At 42.1% G+C, this 18382-nt stretch overlaps 1 protein-coding gene across 1 annotated transcript in view; it reads left to right on the top strand.

The window, feature by feature from the left end:
* slc9a8 (solute carrier family 9 member 8) overlaps window positions 1-18382 on the top strand; it is a 55084-nt gene that overhangs the window by 26938 nt on the left and 9764 nt on the right. Inside the window, 5 exon segments of the mRNA NM_001197262.1 lie at window positions 6138-6281; window positions 9777-9915; window positions 12303-12408; window positions 13805-13921; window positions 16240-16322. Of these exon segments, the coding sequence (NP_001184191.1) occupies window positions 6138-6281; window positions 9777-9915; window positions 12303-12408; window positions 13805-13921; window positions 16240-16322 (589 nt within the window).

Genomic DNA, 18382 nt, shown 5'->3' with positions numbered 1-18382 from the left:
CACCTGGGCCAATGCAGTGTAGGGACTGATTCTTTGCCTGTGTTTATTCCTATGCTGAGAATCAGCCTTCTGTGTGCTGTAGGAGAGCCCCGGGGAGTGCCCAACAAATATGGCACCCCCTTCCATTTATAAAAGTACAAATAAACAGAGGAAGAATGTTCTGGGCAAGCAGAAAGCTATAAACTCATCTTGTCAGTCTAAAACCATCAATGTGTAGATTCTAGGAAATGCCAGAGTGACTGATGTGATGTGACTGCCATAACCATCATTATTCTTTAGGCCTGTGGGGGTCTGTTTGGACCTCTGTGTCCCTAGAACACCAGGGCCTCTTTAGAATCTCAGTCTGGACCTGCATGCCATTCTGTTGGAAAGAATATGGAGGCTGTCCCCCTTAAGTATAAATACCGGTCAGGCGGTCTCCAGTGTGTTCCCAAAACCTTGGCAGACAGACAGCTGTGTAGTCACCTCCTAGCCCTGTTTACATCATTTCTGTTGTAGTGACAGTTGTGATGAGGGTGATGGCTGAATTCTCCGGTGCGGTCTCATGGTGATATGTTTATTTTTTTTCTAAGGGAGATTCATTACCATCTTTAACTATTAATGTTGCATCACAATACATGCTTATATCACACCCACGGACAGACATGTTGATTCAGTGATGAAGTATAGACATTGGCACAAGGAGTGGATGAGTCAGACAAGAAGCAAGTAATGGATCTAAAGATCATAATTTGCCAATATATCCCTTAGTTTGTTTAAAGGCACATCAGCATGGGACATTGGGTGTCTATGTAACAATATGGCCTTGCTTACATCCAAGTTGGGTGCTTCTTTGCAGGCCTTTTCCCAAAACCGCTTCCGACTCATTACCACCTGCATATTTGTAGCAGGTCCCAGAATAAAATTCTATAGCCTCCACAATACAACATACAGTTATAGGACCCATTATCCAGAATGCTCGGGACCAAGGGTATTCCGGATAAGGAGTCTTTCCATAATTTGCATCTCCATACCTTAAGTCTACTAAAAAATCAATAAAACATTAATTAAACCCAATAGGATTGTTTTGCACACAATAAGGATTATTTATATCTTAGTTGGGACCAATTACAAGGTACTATTTTATTTCTACATAGAAAAAGGAAATCAGTTTTAAAATTCTGAATTATTGGATTAAAATGGAGTCTATGGGAGACGGGCTTTCCTTAATTCGGAGCTTTCTGGATAACGGGTTTCCGGATAAGGGGTCCAATACCTGTACTAAAAGCTGTCCTACCCTGTATTGAGAGGCAGATCTTTACCAGCCCCAGGCTATTGTGTATGCTGGTAGCCAGATTGAGAAGTAGAGCATGTCATTATTTTTGGCTTTTAATTGTGGTTTTTGTTTTATATTAGATTTATTTTAAGACTAATAAGCTGATGATAGTTGCCTCCTTTGTACTGCATGACATGTTCCTACTGTATAAATATTTAATCTAGAGAAGAGAGATAAGGGAATAGCCACTGTTTATGTGTGACTCACTGGTATCTAACAAACACAGCCTGTTAAATAAATATTAAATGCTCGTCCAAAAGAGCCTATTAAAACAACTTTAGTATAAGTTATACAGTCATGTTAGGTGTACAGAATTGATGAAAGGAAATGTCCGAAAAGAATTTGTTTAATGAGATACAATCCCTTTTCATGAAATAACATAGTTTAAAACTACTTTACAAATGATTTGCTAATATATCTCAGTTACTCTGACCTTAGCAAAACAGTACTGTATTTAATGGTTTTCAGATAGGATCTGTGCCACTGTGACAGAATGCTGTTATACAGATAGCTAGAATCTCAGCCATAAAGCAGGGCAGGACTGCTGCTTACAATGGGGATCAGATAGGATCTGTGCCACTGTGACAGAATGCTCTGTTATACAGATAGCTAGAATCTCAGCCATAAATCAGGGCAGGACTGCTGCTTACAATGGGGATCAGATAGGATCTGTGCCACTGTGACAGAATGCTCTGTTATACAGATAGCTAGAATCTCAGCCATAAAGCAGGGCAGGACTGCTGCTTACAATGGGTATCAGATAGGATCTGTGCCACTGTGACAGAATGCTCTGTTATACAGATAGCTAGAATCTCAGCCATAAAGCAGGGCAGGACTGCTGCTTACAATGGGGATCAGATAGGATCTGTGCCACTGTGACAGAATGCTCTGTTATACAGATAGCTAGAATCTCAGCCATAAAGCAGGGCAGGACTGCTGCTTACAATGGGTATCAGATAGGATCTGTGCCACTGTGACAGAATGCTCTGTTATACAGATAGCTAGAATCTCAGCCATAAAGCAGGGCAGGACTGCTGCTTACAATGGGTATCAGATAGGATCTGTGCCACTGTGACAGAATGCTCTGTTATACCGATAGCTAGAATCTCAGCCATAAAGCAGGGCAGGACTGCTGCTTACAATGGGGATCAGATAGGATCTGTGCCACTGTGACAGAATGCTGTTATACAGATAGCTAGAATCTCAGCCATAAAGCAGGGCAGGACTGCTGCTTACAATGGGGATCAGATAGGATCTGTGCCACTGGGACAGAGTGCTCTGTTATACAGATAGCTAGAATCTCAGCCATAAAGCAGGGCAGGACTGCAGAGAGCCTGAAAGCCTGCAAAAATCTGTTAAGCCTTTTTATTTTTTTTCCAAGCACCTTGGCACTGCAACAACCCCTTATCTAACAAGCTTTGTGTCCCGAGGATAACTGGATAAGAGATGCTGTACCTGTAAGAAACTACTTTAGTAAAAGTGAAGCGTTACAATGATGATTGCATGGTCGCCCCTTACTGACTAAGAGCTGGTAACTAGAATGATAATGCTCTCAATGCATTTTGCCTCACGTTGCACCTTTTCTTACATTATTTCTGGAAAGCGCAATGTTATATTTAAATCCTTTCGATTTAGAAGACTTTCTTGCACAAGCCATAAATCTGTATTATTGAATGTTCAGCTGAACATGATGGACCCAGTGGGCTGCTTATAAGGCTCTACAAGCACTAGAGCTAATGGCAAACACTGCAATAAAAAGCATCCTACTGGACAGGAATTACTGGAATATCCAATTTCATTCTTTTATGCTACTTTAAAATTTTAAATAAATAAAAGGGGCTGCCATTTCTGGTTCTTTACCATACTATTTCCTGGAGATTTGCATAGGGGAGCATGAATTATCCTTTCTCTAAAAGGTTTGTTTGCAATGCTGATGCCTGGATATGCCTCGCTATGATTTAGCTATGAAAGATAGGAATGCTAAGCTGAAGTAGAGCAAACAAAACTATAGAATTATAAAAACAACGAGAAAACTGTAGAACTTTTAAAATTTGAAATCTGAACCTCCGAGCAGCAGCATCATTTTATTATATTAAAACATGGCATATAAATGGTATTTACGTAATTACTCTATTGCCAGGCCATTTATTAATACAGCGTATCCCAGTCGTAATCACACAAAGTATTGTCAGCAGAGCTTCGTCCTTGACTTGCAGGTCCTTAGGATTAATCTGCTTTGTTACAGTGTAAGCTGCGTGCGCTACTCCAAAGCATTTCCTTGCCGATGGCATTGCCAAAAACACAATTTGTTCCTGTGCCAGTGTGCTGATTACATTTGGGTTCAGCTTAGGTTTGTGTCCAACATAGGTGGGAAGCATATATTATCCCCTCTCAAAACCGCTAAAAAGGAAAAAGGCAAATTAGATTTTGGGCCATTAACCTCTTGCCTTCTGGCAACATGGAATCTATGTTTCTTAGTTAGATGGTTACAGATATATAGAAACAGTGACGGTAACAGTCACCCTGCTATAGTTCCAGGGCACAAATAAGCACTCACCCCAAATCCCCCCTAACTGGCCTTCAGGCTGGGCCCCCTTAGCTCATAACAAGGTTACAGATATATAGAAACATTGGGGTTACAGTCACCCTGCTATAGTTCCAGGGGTACCCAGGGCACAAATAAGCACTCACCCCAAATCCCCCCCTAACTGGCCTTCAGGCTGGGCCCCCTTAGCTCATAACAAGGTTACAGATATATAGAAACATTGGGGTAACAGTCACCCTGCTATAGTTCCAGGGGTACCCAGGGCACAAATAAGCACTCACCCCAAATCCCCCCCTAACTGGCCTTCAGGCTGGGCCCCCTTAGCTCATAACAAGGTTACAGATATATAGAAACATTGGGGTAACAGTCACCCTGCTATAGTTCCAGGGGTACCCAGGGCACAAATAAGCACTCACCCCAAATCCCCCCCTAACTGGCCTTCAGGCTGGGGCCCCCTTACCTCATAACAGTCACCCTGCTAAACAGGGGAATTGCAGCTACTCCATGTTGGGCAAGGTGTAAGGTAGATAATTAGATTCCCTCATGCACAATGGACTCCTGCTTTTTAGTCATTATGTTGGCCCTCCTGGTGGAAGGAGAAGCTGGTACTTTCTGTCTGGTTATGCCTTCCCTGCATTGTGCTGTGTTTGTTTTTTAGAGCAGTGGAAATCTGCAAAGAGGGGGCACAGGTTTGGGTAAATGTACATTCAAATTGCTGCAGAATGCAAGGATGTGGCGGGGGGGGGGGGGGGGTTTGAATCGAATTGAAGGGAAACTATGTTCTTTTAAACAGAAGCGCATACATCCTGTACTTTTGAAGTTTATTAATATATTTGAAACCAGTGTCCCCTGATGGGAAGAGGTTTATGCACAAAAAAAAGTCATAAAACTCACCATCAGAATGCGCCAGTTTCCACTCCTTTCCTCCAGTGGCAGTTACATAAAATATATTGCATTGTATTAGTTATTACTTTCCCTTTCCATTCTATGTGCAGCTAGGCCATAGTTTTCCTATAAATCAACAAAAGGAGGATTTGCCCTTCTGTTTATTGCTTCTCTAAAAGGGGATCATTTGAATGTGGGATTTTGTTGGCTTAAGAACTAGGAACAATCTATTAAGGAAGCAATTTTCAGCTCTCCATTAATGGTCTCTGGGTACAGCTGATCCAGTTCTATGTACACACCCAGCACATTTTGCCTAGAACAAAGGAACAAGGAACTTTCCTAATTCAGGGGATCTACCCCTGGGCAGGGCCATGTTGTTATATAGGCATCCAAGAACCATGCCTAGCTTTGTGGGTGGAGGTTATCTTTTGGGATATTGGCTGCCATAAAGCAAGACCGCAGTGCCGATAATTTGCCAGAAAGGAAATAGTAATGGAATACAAACCTTGGTTTGTGCCAAGAGAATGCCAGCCCAGGGAATGTGCTTCTAAATATTCTAAAAAATTTAGCAGTTTGTTTTTTTTTATCATGGTTTTTAATTATTTGCCATCTCTGCAGCTCTCTGGCAATATAGTTGCTAGGTTTCCACTTCATAGAAACAAAATATTCAGTTTAAATCTCAGGGTTATACAGTTTCCAATGCATATATTCCCACATTTCTATTCCATGTAAGCCCTGCTCTGGTTTGGCTCACTGACTTCCATCTGAACCCTTAATATCTTGTTACTCCACCGACTCCCTAAATAACCCGTTGCAAGTACAAGGCCGATAGATGATTAATTATGTTTCATAATGCTCCTTGCAACCGGGTCAGTGTATAATATTTTTGATCAGTCAGCACTTTGGGTTTTCCCTACAGGAAGCCCTTACATAATGCAGAAATGTGCATGCCTGTAGGGCTTAAGCAGCATGACCGCTGGAGAAAATGATTTGTGCAAATAAATTCATTGTGGATAAATGTGGAAACCCAAAAGCCTTTGGATCTCTTGTTATTGCCCATGGAATTAGTACGAGCCAATCATTAAGGATAGTGTGGAGCCTGCTTTATTGCTAAGATTCTAGATAGAAGCTCAGAATTAGGGCAGTAGTTTCATAAGGAATGTGGCAAGATCACTTACCCTTTATCTGAAAGGATTATTTACTGTACATTTGTAGCACTGCTGCCTGTGACAGAGCAACCAAAACGTTACACTTTTGCAAAGTTTAAATGTCAGTCTATGACATAAATCTACTGTAAAAACGAATTGGAGTGAAGAAAGGGCAGTATTCATATAATGAGTGTTTAACAGATACCATGCCATTAACGGATATTTTATGCTTTTCTTTCTCTAGCTTTGCTTTTGGCTCTTTAATATCGGCTGTGGACCCCGTAGCCACCATTGCCATATTCAATGCCCTTAATGTGGATCCTGTACTCAACATGTTGGTGTTTGGGGAAAGCATTCTCAATGATGCAGTGTCCATCGTACTGACCAAGTAAGTTTGATTCCACAGTCCACTCCCTCTGAATCTCACTGCAAACACTATAAAATGCATTTTTATATGAAAGTAGCATACTGCACTCACTCAAGCCCACTAGCTCTCTAGTAATGAGCAATGTTTTTTGCAGCAAAAAATGCCCATATATTCCAAGGTGAAGCAAAATGGGGCAGTTTCTTACTTTTCAGCATACACACCAAGGGGACCCCTTTTATTTCCCAACATCATTTCATTTTTATTTTCCAGCATTCTCTGGAAATAGGATATCTGAGGAGTTGTGTTCCAGCTCAATTCCTCTGCTCAAAGGTGTTACCTACTTAGTTTCAGTTTTACTGTCAGCTGCCACTGTCTTTTGATTTCTAGCAAAACTGGTGGGTATGGACATGTGGCTACTGAGTTATGGCATGACAGAGGCCCCTGCTTTATGCCCCCTGAGTATGCCGCACTTGGAGACCAAATAGATTTTATGGGTCTCACCAGTGTGCCAAAAAGAGAGAACATAAAACTATGGCAGAATGTATGTATGTATATTTTTATTTATAAAGCGCTACTTGTACGCAGCGCTGTACAGTAGAATACATTAATACAAACAGGGGGTTAATAAGATAATAGATAAATACAAAGTATAACAATAAATACAAGATACAGTTACAGTTGCAATAAGTTAAGAGTCAAAGACACAAGAGGATGGAGGTCCCTGCCCCGTAGAGATTACAATCTATAGGTATTCCCCTGTACTAAGCACAATTCAGCAGGAACAGCCCCCCCTAAATTTGCTCATAGCCTGTACAGAGAGATACCATAAAACTATGGCAGTGTTTCCTTTGTTACCTTTATGAAGCGGTAAAAGCATGCTGGGAGGTGTAGTCCAGCAACATTTGTTCTCCCATTGTTAAAAGGCTATTATATGCTCTCCCTGTAAAATTTTGCTTTTGTACAGGGGAATACCATTTACTACTGGTTAACAAAGTAGGAGGGGGACATTTTTGTTTGGGGATGACTTCCCATAGGGGACCCAATAACAATATAGTTGTATACGGCAATTGACTCTTTTGAGATGTTAAACCTTCATTGTTCTATTCATAACCTGTCGTCACATCTTGCTGTATGACTTAGGTTTCCTTATCCACTCATTATTTGTTGGGTTCATATTGGAAGTAGGGATAGCCAGTAATTAAGAAACATTGCACAAGGTAGGGGCAGGAAAAAGACCACATAAAAAAAGTAGTATCTTGTTCCAGGGAACAGCTGGAAGAAACAATAAAGGCAAAGCTAAAACAGAACCCCCTCTTTTCAGTCGGACCCCTGTCTGTGCAGCTCTGGCAGACTCATCTTTTCTATAATTATTTAAGATTTCAGAAGAGCACGCACGCCTTTGGCAACACCGAGCTGAACTACTGAATTGATCATGGCAGTACAAGGAAAGGCAGAGATTAGTGCCTCCGGGCTTGTCACAGTTCAGCAACCAGGAGAGCAGCTGAATATAGAACTCACAGCGGCTGCTGAGACACACAGAGCAGTGTAGGTAGGAGCGCTGGACTGGCAATTGTTACAGGACAGCAGGAAGTGCTGCTGCAACCACAGTGCATGCAATGCTACTGACCGCTTCAGTTATTATACACCTGTCCTTATTTCACTTGCCCAAAGCCCGCAGTGCAAATACAGCTTATTTCCCTATGCCAGGGACAGCCACTCTCCTGGGAAAACTAATCATGTTCTTTCAGCAAGCATCAGCCCTGCCCTGCTGTGTGGCCCATTTTGTGAGGTCTGGGCTAAGTTTGGCCACCCACATGCTGGGTCAGATTGGGCTGACGCAATTGTTAGCCCTAGGGGCTGCAGCAATGTGAAGATGCACAGTCGACACATTAGCAGATAAGCTTCCAACTCGGCCTTAGTATGGCCACATTTAAGAGTAAAGGTCCCCATACACGGGCAGATCCGCTTGCTTGGCAATGTCGCCAAGCGAGCGGATCTTCTCCCAATATCTCCCTCCAACGGGTGGGCGATATCAGGATAATTCGATCCAATGCAGTCCCCGATCCGACTAGAATTTCTAACCTGCCCTATGGAGATCTGGCCAATTTCAGGGCAAATATCGGTCGGGCAGGCCCGTCGGTAGTGCCCATAAACGGGCCGATTAGCTGCTGAATCGGTCTAAGGGACCCATATCGGCAGCTACAATCGGCCTGTGTATTGGGGACCTTAAATGGTACAGTCCATTCAGTCTATAAAGAATGAAGCCTTTTATCAAAAATATATTTCTCTGTTATATTCCTTGTTATTCTCTCTGGGCCTCATCTCGAGCCGCACAAGGCCCCTCAGCTCCTTATATTCCTCATTTCACATCGGCATCAGCAGTTTTCATTCGCTCCTGTTATTAACCAGTCAGTGTCAGCCTCCCCCAGAGAATTTGACAATTACACAAGGATTTAATTATGGCTTTGCTGGAGAGAGATCTCATGGTGCCCTTTATAGAAACACAGAATGTGACATCAAGGGATCAGGGTTATTTTCATTTCGGAAATTAGCATAACTGTGTTTTTTTTTTAAACCCGTTGTGGTGGGAGGGAGAAATGTTGTCTCCTTTAAGGTCTGCAGTTTGCTCTATTGTGTGCCCAGGCCGAATATATATGAGTTTAGATAATATGCCCTTAGCAGGGAGGTGCCATATTGTTTCCCTATCTTAGACAGTGCAGAATAGCGGTATATCTTATTGTGTGCCCAGAACATTCCTTCTCTGTATATTTGTATTTATACATATGGGAGGGAGGTGCCATATTGTTTCCCTTAGACAGTACAGTATGAGGGTACAGCTTATTGTGTGCCCAGAACATTCCTTCTCTGTATATTTGTATTTATACATATGGGAGGGAGGTGCCATATTGTTTCCCTTAGACAGTACAGTATGAGGGTACAGCTTATTGTGTGCCCAGAACATTCCTTCTCTGTATATTTGTATTTATACATATGGGAGGGAGGTGCCATAGTGTTTCCCTTAGACCAGGGATCCCCAACCTTTTATACACGTGAGCCACATTCAAATGGAAAAAGTGTTGGGGAGCAACACAAGCATGAATAAAAGTTCCTGGGGGTGCAAATAAGGGCTATAATTGGCTACTTAATAGCCCCTATTTACACAGGTAGCCTATAGAAGGCTCTGTTTGGCTTTACACTGGGTTTTTATTCAACCAAAACTTGCCTCCAAGCCAGAAATTCAAAATTTAGCACCTACTTTGAGGCCACTGAGAGCAACACCCAAGGGGTTGGGGAGCAACATGTTGCTCACGAGCCACTGGTTGGGGATCACTGCCTTAGACAGTACAAAGATTGAGATCTAAGGGAATTTATGGGTTATTTGAAGAGAAAGGTGGAAATTACGGATGTTCAAACACTTTATGAATATCATACAATTACAGCAGTGTGCCTTGCATACCTTTCTATACTGTATTACATCAACATGCAAATGTATAATTTTTCCATCTTTTTGCGCAGCACAGCGGAAGGTCTCAACAGAGGCAATATGGCTGATGTGAGCAGCTGGCAGACTTTCCTACAGGCCTTGGCATATTTCCTCAAGATGTTTTTTGGTTCGGCGGCCCTCGGAACACTGACCGGTCTGATTTCCGCATTAATATCCTTTTTATTTTGGGTAAAGCGCTCACACAGTAATATTCTCATGCAACAACAATGTTCCCATTCAGTCATTTTCCAACCCCCCCCGCCCCCCCCAGCCGTGGGGAATGGCTTTATTGTGTGTCTGCCGATTGAAAAGTGCACATCACTTGTCTGGGGGTATTAATCTCATTCTACTTAAATTACCCTCTGAGAACTGAAGAGCCTTTATAACTAATAAGAGATATGCTCTCCGTGCCTGCGTGCTCCATAGGACTCATTATCAGGCTGGGGGGCTTGTGATGGCTTCTCATTCACTGGTTTAATGCTCTTTAGAAAGCATAGCATTTATAAACTTTAAAAGGGAGACTAGCACAACTATAATAAACATATTAGAAGGTCTAGAAGGGTTTTTAGTGAAAATGTGTTATGAGGTTATCATGTTTGGCTTTACACCCCCTTGTGCTTCTAAATACCAGTGAGACATGAAGGTGTAGCTGTCACAGGGATAGGTATTGCCACAGGGATATGTATTCCCACAGTTGCCATTTATATACAATGTATACAGCAACTTTCCATCTTGTTTTGGGCTGATTCTAAGCTATAGCACAAGCTTCTGTGACAGACAAAGCTCCCTTTTCCGTGCAGTGGTTTCTGATGACCCCTAAGCTATGCTTCTCGCCAGCAGCCCAGACCACACTGAGCGCGTGCAGTGCCACTGACATCCAAAAGATGGACTAACAAGATGGAGCTGCTGTGGGCAAGTTTGAAGGACTGAATTTTTCCTGTTTAGGCTGCTGCACCTCTGGGCTGTTACAATAACCACACACCATTTCTAGCTGTATTCATTTTTAGGCTTTCTCCTTTAAAGTCTATAGAACATCTTCTTTTAAAGGAACAGTAACACCAAAAAATGAAAGTGTATAAAAATAATTAATATATAATGTACTATTGCCCTGCACTGGTAAAAGTTGTGTGTTTGCTTCATAAACACTACTACAGTTTATATAAATACCCAGCTGTGTAGCCATGGGGGCAGCCATTTAAATTGAAAAAAGGAGAAAAGGCACAGGTTACTAAGCAGATAACAGATAAGTAGCAGATTCCCATTGTATTCTACACAGTTATCTGTTATCTTCTTATGTAACCTGTGCCTTTTCTCCTTTTTTCAATTTAAATGGCTGCCCCCATGGCAACACAACAGCTATTTCTGTTAACAACAGTAGTCTTTCTGAAGCAAACACACAACTTTTACCAGTGCAGGGCAACAGCACATTATATTTTAATTATTTTAAAACATTTTTATTTTTTAGTGTTACTGTTCCTTTAATAAACCACAATACTCTTCTGCATTATGTCTGCATTGTTTTTAAGAAAGGAAGGAAGTTGCTGTCACATCTCTGGCCCTAAATGACACTAAAGCTGTTCCAAACTCTTATGCCAACTTCTAATTAGAAGGATATTGGAAATTGCTGGCAATATAAAGGCCCCACGCCTAATCTCTGTATTTAGGTTATGGAACTCCAGGGTGATTTCCAATATCCAATGATTTTTATACTTTGCAGTATGTAAAATGTTGTGTTTGTGGGGCAGTTGATGGGTGGTGAAGGTATGAGGAGCATATGTGCTGCCCACTTTATATGTTGGAGAAATGCCCTCAAGCTAAGCTCAGTGACCAGGCCAGTAGTCTGCCAGTGGTTGGGGCTCAATATTCCTTTTGCATTCAGGCTCCTTTGTGTTATAAGTAAATATTATAACCATTTAGGTCCCTCATGTCATAAATATATGGATACTTAGCTGGTAAAAATGTATATATTTACATTTTTTAATAGAAAACAAAAGTTGGAATCTCCATCACAGGATGTACGTTTCAACCCAGTGTTTGCACTGTGCAGCTTTTAGCCAGTGATCTTGTCCCAGGCTTGGGCTGGTGGGACACCAGGAAAAATCCCAGTGGGCACAGGTCACCCAGTCCCTGTCCTCAGTCGTTGGGCAAATGAAAATAAAAGAACCCAACACAACACTGCACAGGGGGATGGGGGGGGCGAAGTCCATTTCTGACCTTAAGATTGGGGTGGCAGCCCTGGTGGGCCCCAGACACCCCAGTCGGATACTGCCTTGTTCTGAGCCTTTGCTCCAGACTGGCAATCTAGATTCTGGCAAATGCTAGAAGAGCTACTGTAAGATGCCATAGACCTCCATTATGCATTGGACCTGTAGGGGGCTGTTTGGGCCTCAGTGTACTTGAAATTCCATGGTTTATTTTGCCTTGTCCTACTGTTCTGCAGGTACCAGTTACGTTATAGGCTCTTTAGGGCTTTAGGGCTCTGTCCCATATTAAAGACATTCACCAAAAGTTATACATTAAACCAACCACCAAGGTTTATTCCTTAATGAAAAATTCACGTTTTAAAGCATCTGGATTTACGGAAGACACCTTCCTTGGAGTTTGGAATGATGATCATCTTTGCTTACCTCCCCTATGGACTCTCAGAGGGCATCTCTCTGTCTGGTGAGTTACCGTATACAGTGATTATTAAGTGAAAACAAAGGTTGGAGTCTCCAGCAGATGTAAGTTTAATTCCTGTGCTGGCACTGTGCAGCTTTAAGCCAGTCATCGTGTTCCAGGGTTGGACTGGGTAATGAAGGATCCAGATACTTTTAGCCATATAGTGTATCAGTGGCCTTGTTATAACGTAAGGTCCAAAAGAGAAAGCAAATGTTAGACAGGACAGCTTTCCTCCCTTTTGTAACCAGGAAATTGTAGAAGTACAATATGGGAAGCGGTTGTTATTTGTGCCCATACTCCACTATGCAGGAAGCAATATGTGATAGTTAATGGGAATTTGTCACCATGATTCCCTTTAGAAAAGTTAATCCATGTGTTAGATCAACCTTGACCAGCCTGATATTCAATAGTTAACTGAATAAACACATGTAGCAAGGTTCAGGTATGTGCTGGAACATTGCCATTAAACTCTTCATTATTTAATATTATACTGTACACTTGGCCTTCTGAGCTGGGATCTTCAGTGTGTGAACTCGCATATAAGTGAACTGGAGTTACAAATTACAATAAAGTCTTGCCGGCGAGTATAGGGTTTGGGGTATGGCTTTATCACAGATAGATATAGAAATGTGCCTTTAAGTAGGCAGCGAGGTATGTCTTTAAAATGACATCTGCAAGGCTTTTTGTTATTGTGCCAAGAAGGAAAATGAAGCTGCGTTTTAATTTCTCGGCTCATCACAGATGTTTATTATAAGAAATAAGCACTCATCCATGATTGTTATCTACATGGGTGATCAGCTTGTTTTACATGGTACACTTTATTTTACCCTAAGGCATTTTTTGTTAGGCTGTCCCCCCTCCCCTTGCTGTGCTTACCTTTCTAATGCTAGTGGGGGTCAAGCTGAGACTGTATTGTTAGTGCAATTGGGCTTTCAGGGGTACCTAGCTTCTCCCCAATTCTTACCCCACCTTTACTTGCCTTCAGACTGAGCCACCCTGCAACTGTATCAAAGACACCCCCCCCCACCCACACCGCTACATGTAAAATGTGCTTCATACACTCTCATGTCCTCTGTGTCAGAGGCTCAGGAACCCCCAGTTGAGCAGGGTGGGGGCAGAGGGAGATACAGGGAAGGAGGTTATTCGTAGCTTGACCGCAGCTTTGCATGTTTTAACAGAAAAGTATTGTGAGTTATAGTTTGGCATTAAGCCTGAATATGATCTGAGTTCCACAGGCGCAGGTGAAGTATTTATGGACAGGTAATTATAGCGCTGACGGATTAATAGCTAATGCCCCAATAATACACTCATATATAACTCATCTGTATTGTTTAATAATCCCTCTTTCTCAATCTACAATCTGGGAAATGACTAATCATGGCTTGTACTGTTTCTGCAGGTATCATGGCAATCTTGTTCTCTGGGATAGTGATGTCCCATTACACACATCACAACCTGTCCCCAGTCACACAGATACTCATGCAACAAACTCTGCGCACCGTGGCCTTCATGTGCGGTAAGGTACTACTGGAGTCACAGGACTCTCTGAAACTTGTTGTTATAAGGAATAATGAGAATTATGATCCCGTTTTAAAATATGAGGATATTAGAAGTCCGCTATATAGATGTGGAACAGGTGTTCAATGATCTTTCTTGTTGGTCTTTCAAAACAGGCATGTAAAATCTGATTTTATTTCTGTACAGACAAAGGAAGCCACTGTCTGTACAAAAATACAATCAAAATCAACTTGGATTTTAAATGCCTGTTTTAGAAGACTGATCATTGAGTGCCTGTTCTACATCTATCTATCTCTATAGTTGGATCTGCTCCCTTATCTGAAGGCTTGGGGCAGTTCACCTGGGCCTCTTGGTGGGATTATTGATTGGCCCTTGGACCCTTTTGTACAATTTCCTATATATTAGAAGTAATCTAGGAGGTCAAGGCCTGCAGCAGAACTCTTCAGTGACTTTTATTATCCTTATAATACATGAGTGATACTCAGAGTTCCCTGTATAACTCAGCCTGCAGCCTTGTGCCTTTATATGGGCACAGAACCCCTCAGTGACTTCTAATATCCTTATCATTTACAGTAGGGGGTACATTATCCCTTATAATACATGAGTGATAGTCCGAGTTCCCTGTATAACTCAGCCTGCAGCCTTGTGCCTTTATATGGTCACAGAACCCCTCAGTGACTTCTAATATCCTTATCATTTACAGTAGGGGGTATGTTATTCACTATATAATGACTGCATAATACATATACGCTTGTAGTCAAGTGCGCAACTGCCAGTCAGCATAGTTACTGTGTTCCTGGTTGCTGTATGTCAGTTAACATTGCAGCCAAAGTTTTAAAGGATCAACAACTTTGATATATTGTCTCATTAATATTGTTATAGCTGCATCTATATCATTCATTGCTAAACGGCTGACCTTTTCTGTGTCACTGTACAATTGGGAAAGAAAGAATGTTATGTACAAACAAGTGAACGAATTGACGCGTAACCCGTAGTAACCAACAGCAGTGAGTTTTTCCTGCTCGAATACTGAAAGGCGATGTCTGCTTGATCAAAGATAAGAATTTGCCTCTGTATAAACAAAAACACAAAACTGTGGAGTCTAACTTATGTCTCTTGTCAGTCATTGGTACAACTGTATCTATGCTGCAGGTGGGTGGTTTATTAACCCTTTGATCAGTTTAACCTTGTGGTAGCGATAGTTACCCTTGGGTAAAACATTGCAGAGATTGAACTATTTATTTTCCATGCTGAAATGATTTTAGATCAGACGGATGATAGTGGGCTGTCCTGCAGCTAAGCAGCGCTGAGCACTCTCTCCTAATAGATCACAGTGGCAACAGGGTAAGGGGCCACACACGGGCCGATTCTAGCTGCCAATGTCGGTCCCTTAGACCGATTCAGCAGCGTATCGGCCCCTGTATGGGCACTAACGACCAGGTTTAAAAATGTGGTCGCATGGGGTACCATGTCGGCTCATTTATTGGTCCACGAACCGACGGACTCCTATACCCGTCATTCTAATTCAGTTGTTTGGCCCCAGGGCCAAACAGCCAAATTAGCCCGATATCACCCACCTGTAGGCGATTGGATCTTAGCATGTATGGCCACCTTTACTGCTAGGCACAGACAATCTTTCTATTCTGCTTGTGCAGAATAAAAACGGAATGAGAAGCAGCAGAAGTTCTGAGCGGGGCCCCGGAGAGCCAATAATCGGCCTCGGCACAAAGTAAACTCGTTACAGTTATGAGTTTCCTTTCTCATATGTGCCGAGATGGAGCTGAAAGCGCAGACTGTCGTAAGCTGCACGAGCGGAGTGGGTATTAGCCTGGCTACAACTCAGCTGGGGTGCTTGCTCAGCATCTGTTTAAAGGGGAAGTGAGCACAAACTGTTCCTTTAAGCATAGTAGGGCCCTTTATTTCACTAAATCAGAGTGGGTTGATGGGTCAGCTATACAGCAATCGCACCATAGTCTGGGCAGCCACGCTGCTTAGTAGTTGGACTCCAGATACACCAAGGACATTTTATTGCGGTGATGACAAAAGAAATTGCATTGAACATACAGTGTGACGACTCGTTTTGTGGATTACAGCCATGTGTACAGGAGGCTCCATTGCGTTATAGGCTGCTCCCATTTATTTCCTGAAAGCAGCCTGAAGTGGGGGGAGTTTCAGTTGATCTGAGCATTGCCAGCCATAACTAAGGAATAGATTTGATTGTCATCAGAGGAGGGTAATTAGGTTACACTGCTGTATCAATTATGTTAAGTCTTTTGTTACCCTTCCTACTAATTGTTTCTCTTTACTCTGCTCCAGAAACCTGCGTTTTCGCTTTTCTCGGACTGTCGATTTTCAGTTTTCCTCACAAGTTTGAAATATCATTTGTCATCTGGTGCATTGTAAGTAACCACCTCCTGTTATTAATCATTTATATGTCAGGCCTGTCTTATCTTAAAAGCATGCTAGAATTGACTAAACCAGCATAGGCATTCCCCTGTACTAAGCACAATTTAGCAGGAACAGCCCCCTAAGTTTGCTCATAGCCTGTACAGAGAGATACCATAAAACTATGGCAGCATAGGGATTCCCCTGTACTAAGCACAATTCAGCAGGAACAGCCCCCTAAGTTTGCTCATAGCCTGTACAGAGAGATACCATAAAACTATGGCAGCATAGGGATTCCCCTGTACTAAGCACAATTCAGCAGGAACAGCCCCCTAAGTTTGCTCATAGCCTGTACAGAGAGATACCATAAAACTATGGCAGCATAGGGATTCCCCTGTACTAAGCACAATTCAGCAGGAACAGCCCCCTAAGTTTGCTCATAGCCTGTACAGAGAGATACCATAAAACTATGACAGCATAGGGATTCTGTAGATAGATGTAAGTAGCCAGTATATTGAGAGTCTATATTTTATTAAGTGCATAGAACTCTCCTTACTTTTTTTTATATGTCTTGTATGTAGTGAAGCTCCTGATGCCTCACCTGGAAAGGTTTGTAGTATACCTAAAGCTTAGCAACCAATCAGCAATAAGCTTTGATGGATCCAGTGTTGTTAGAATACTGGAAGCCTATTGCTTCAGAGAGATTCTGTGGGCAGTACATTGTGCTTCTCCCACTCATGATGTATTTACAGTAAGCCTCACAGAGAGCAGTACCAGTTGGATAGGGATCAATTCTTTTATATATAAAAGATATTTTATCAACTCGTTGGCTGCAACCCAACACTTAATTTCCAGTAAAAAGCTTACACTTTCCCCATCCAATAAGCGAACCCACTTAAACCCATTACAGGCAGTAAATCCTATAGCAATATAGCACTCAATAGTAAGTCCGGCTTGGGACTCCTCCAGTTACATGGGAGTAGGAGAAACAATAGGTTAGCTGAAAGCAGTTCTAATGTGTAGCGCTGGCTCCTTCTGAAAGCTCAGACTCTGAGATGGCGCCTACACACCAACATTGGAACCAGAGAAAAAATGCATTTGTTGGTTCAAGAATAAAGAATATTGTAAATGACAGAGTGAATTATTTGCTATGTAAACAGTGTCATTTAGAAATAGAAAGTATGCCATAAAAACCATGACAATATCTCGTTAAGGAATCAGAGCTGCCTTAGGTATCTGAGGAATGTGCCATACCAACATAGAACCCAGTAGGGGAAAGAAACATGCGATAGACAAAGGCAAGGAAGCGGGAAGTAAAAATATAAATAGTTCTTTTTTGTGCAGTTAGTGTATGGTATCCAGTGGAAGCCATAGGGAAATTGCTCTCTGAGCATCATGCTCTGTTTTTAGCAGCATGTTTGCCTACCGCCTGTTTCCTTACTGTATGGGCCACGGGTCCTTATTTGTATCCTGCACTGTTACTTGGGAATGTTAATCTTGTAACCTCAAACCCGTAATCCCCATCATCTATCAACTACACACTCTTTGTGCTGCCTGCATTCTTTTAGCCAATTGGCACAAATGGGGTGGGGGTTCTTTCAGCCGGTTAAAGAGCACTCAGGATAAGTCACTGGCACCTGTTTTGAGGTGCTTTGCAGCTGGTTGAAATATACAAGGGTATGATGTATTCTCTGTATATTTGTATTTATACATATGGGAGGGAGGTGCCATATTGTTTCCCTTAGACAGTACAGTATGAGGGTACAGCTTATTGTGTGCCCAGAACATTCCTTCTCTGTATATTTATATTTATATATATGGGAGGGAGGTGCCATATTGTTTCCCTTAGACAGTACAGTATGAGGGTACAGCTTATTGTGTGCCCAGAACATTCCTTCTCTGTATATTTGTATTTATACATATGGGAGGGAGGTGCCATATTGTTTCCCTTAGACAGTACAGTATGAGGGAATAATGTAGCTATTATATAAACTATTGCAAAAAATCGAAGGTTGTGCTCTCCACTACATTTTAAACTAATCAGAGGGGTGCAATGAGCTGTGACCACAAAATT

The sequence above is a fragment of the Xenopus tropicalis genome, chromosome 10, assembly GCF_000004195.4.
Source record: "Xenopus tropicalis strain Nigerian chromosome 10, UCB_Xtro_10.0, whole genome shotgun sequence".
NCBI lineage: Eukaryota > Metazoa > Chordata > Amphibia > Anura > Pipidae > Xenopus > Xenopus tropicalis.
Note: the sequence above shows the minus strand (reverse complement) of the source record. Positions and strands in the feature narration are given on the sequence as shown.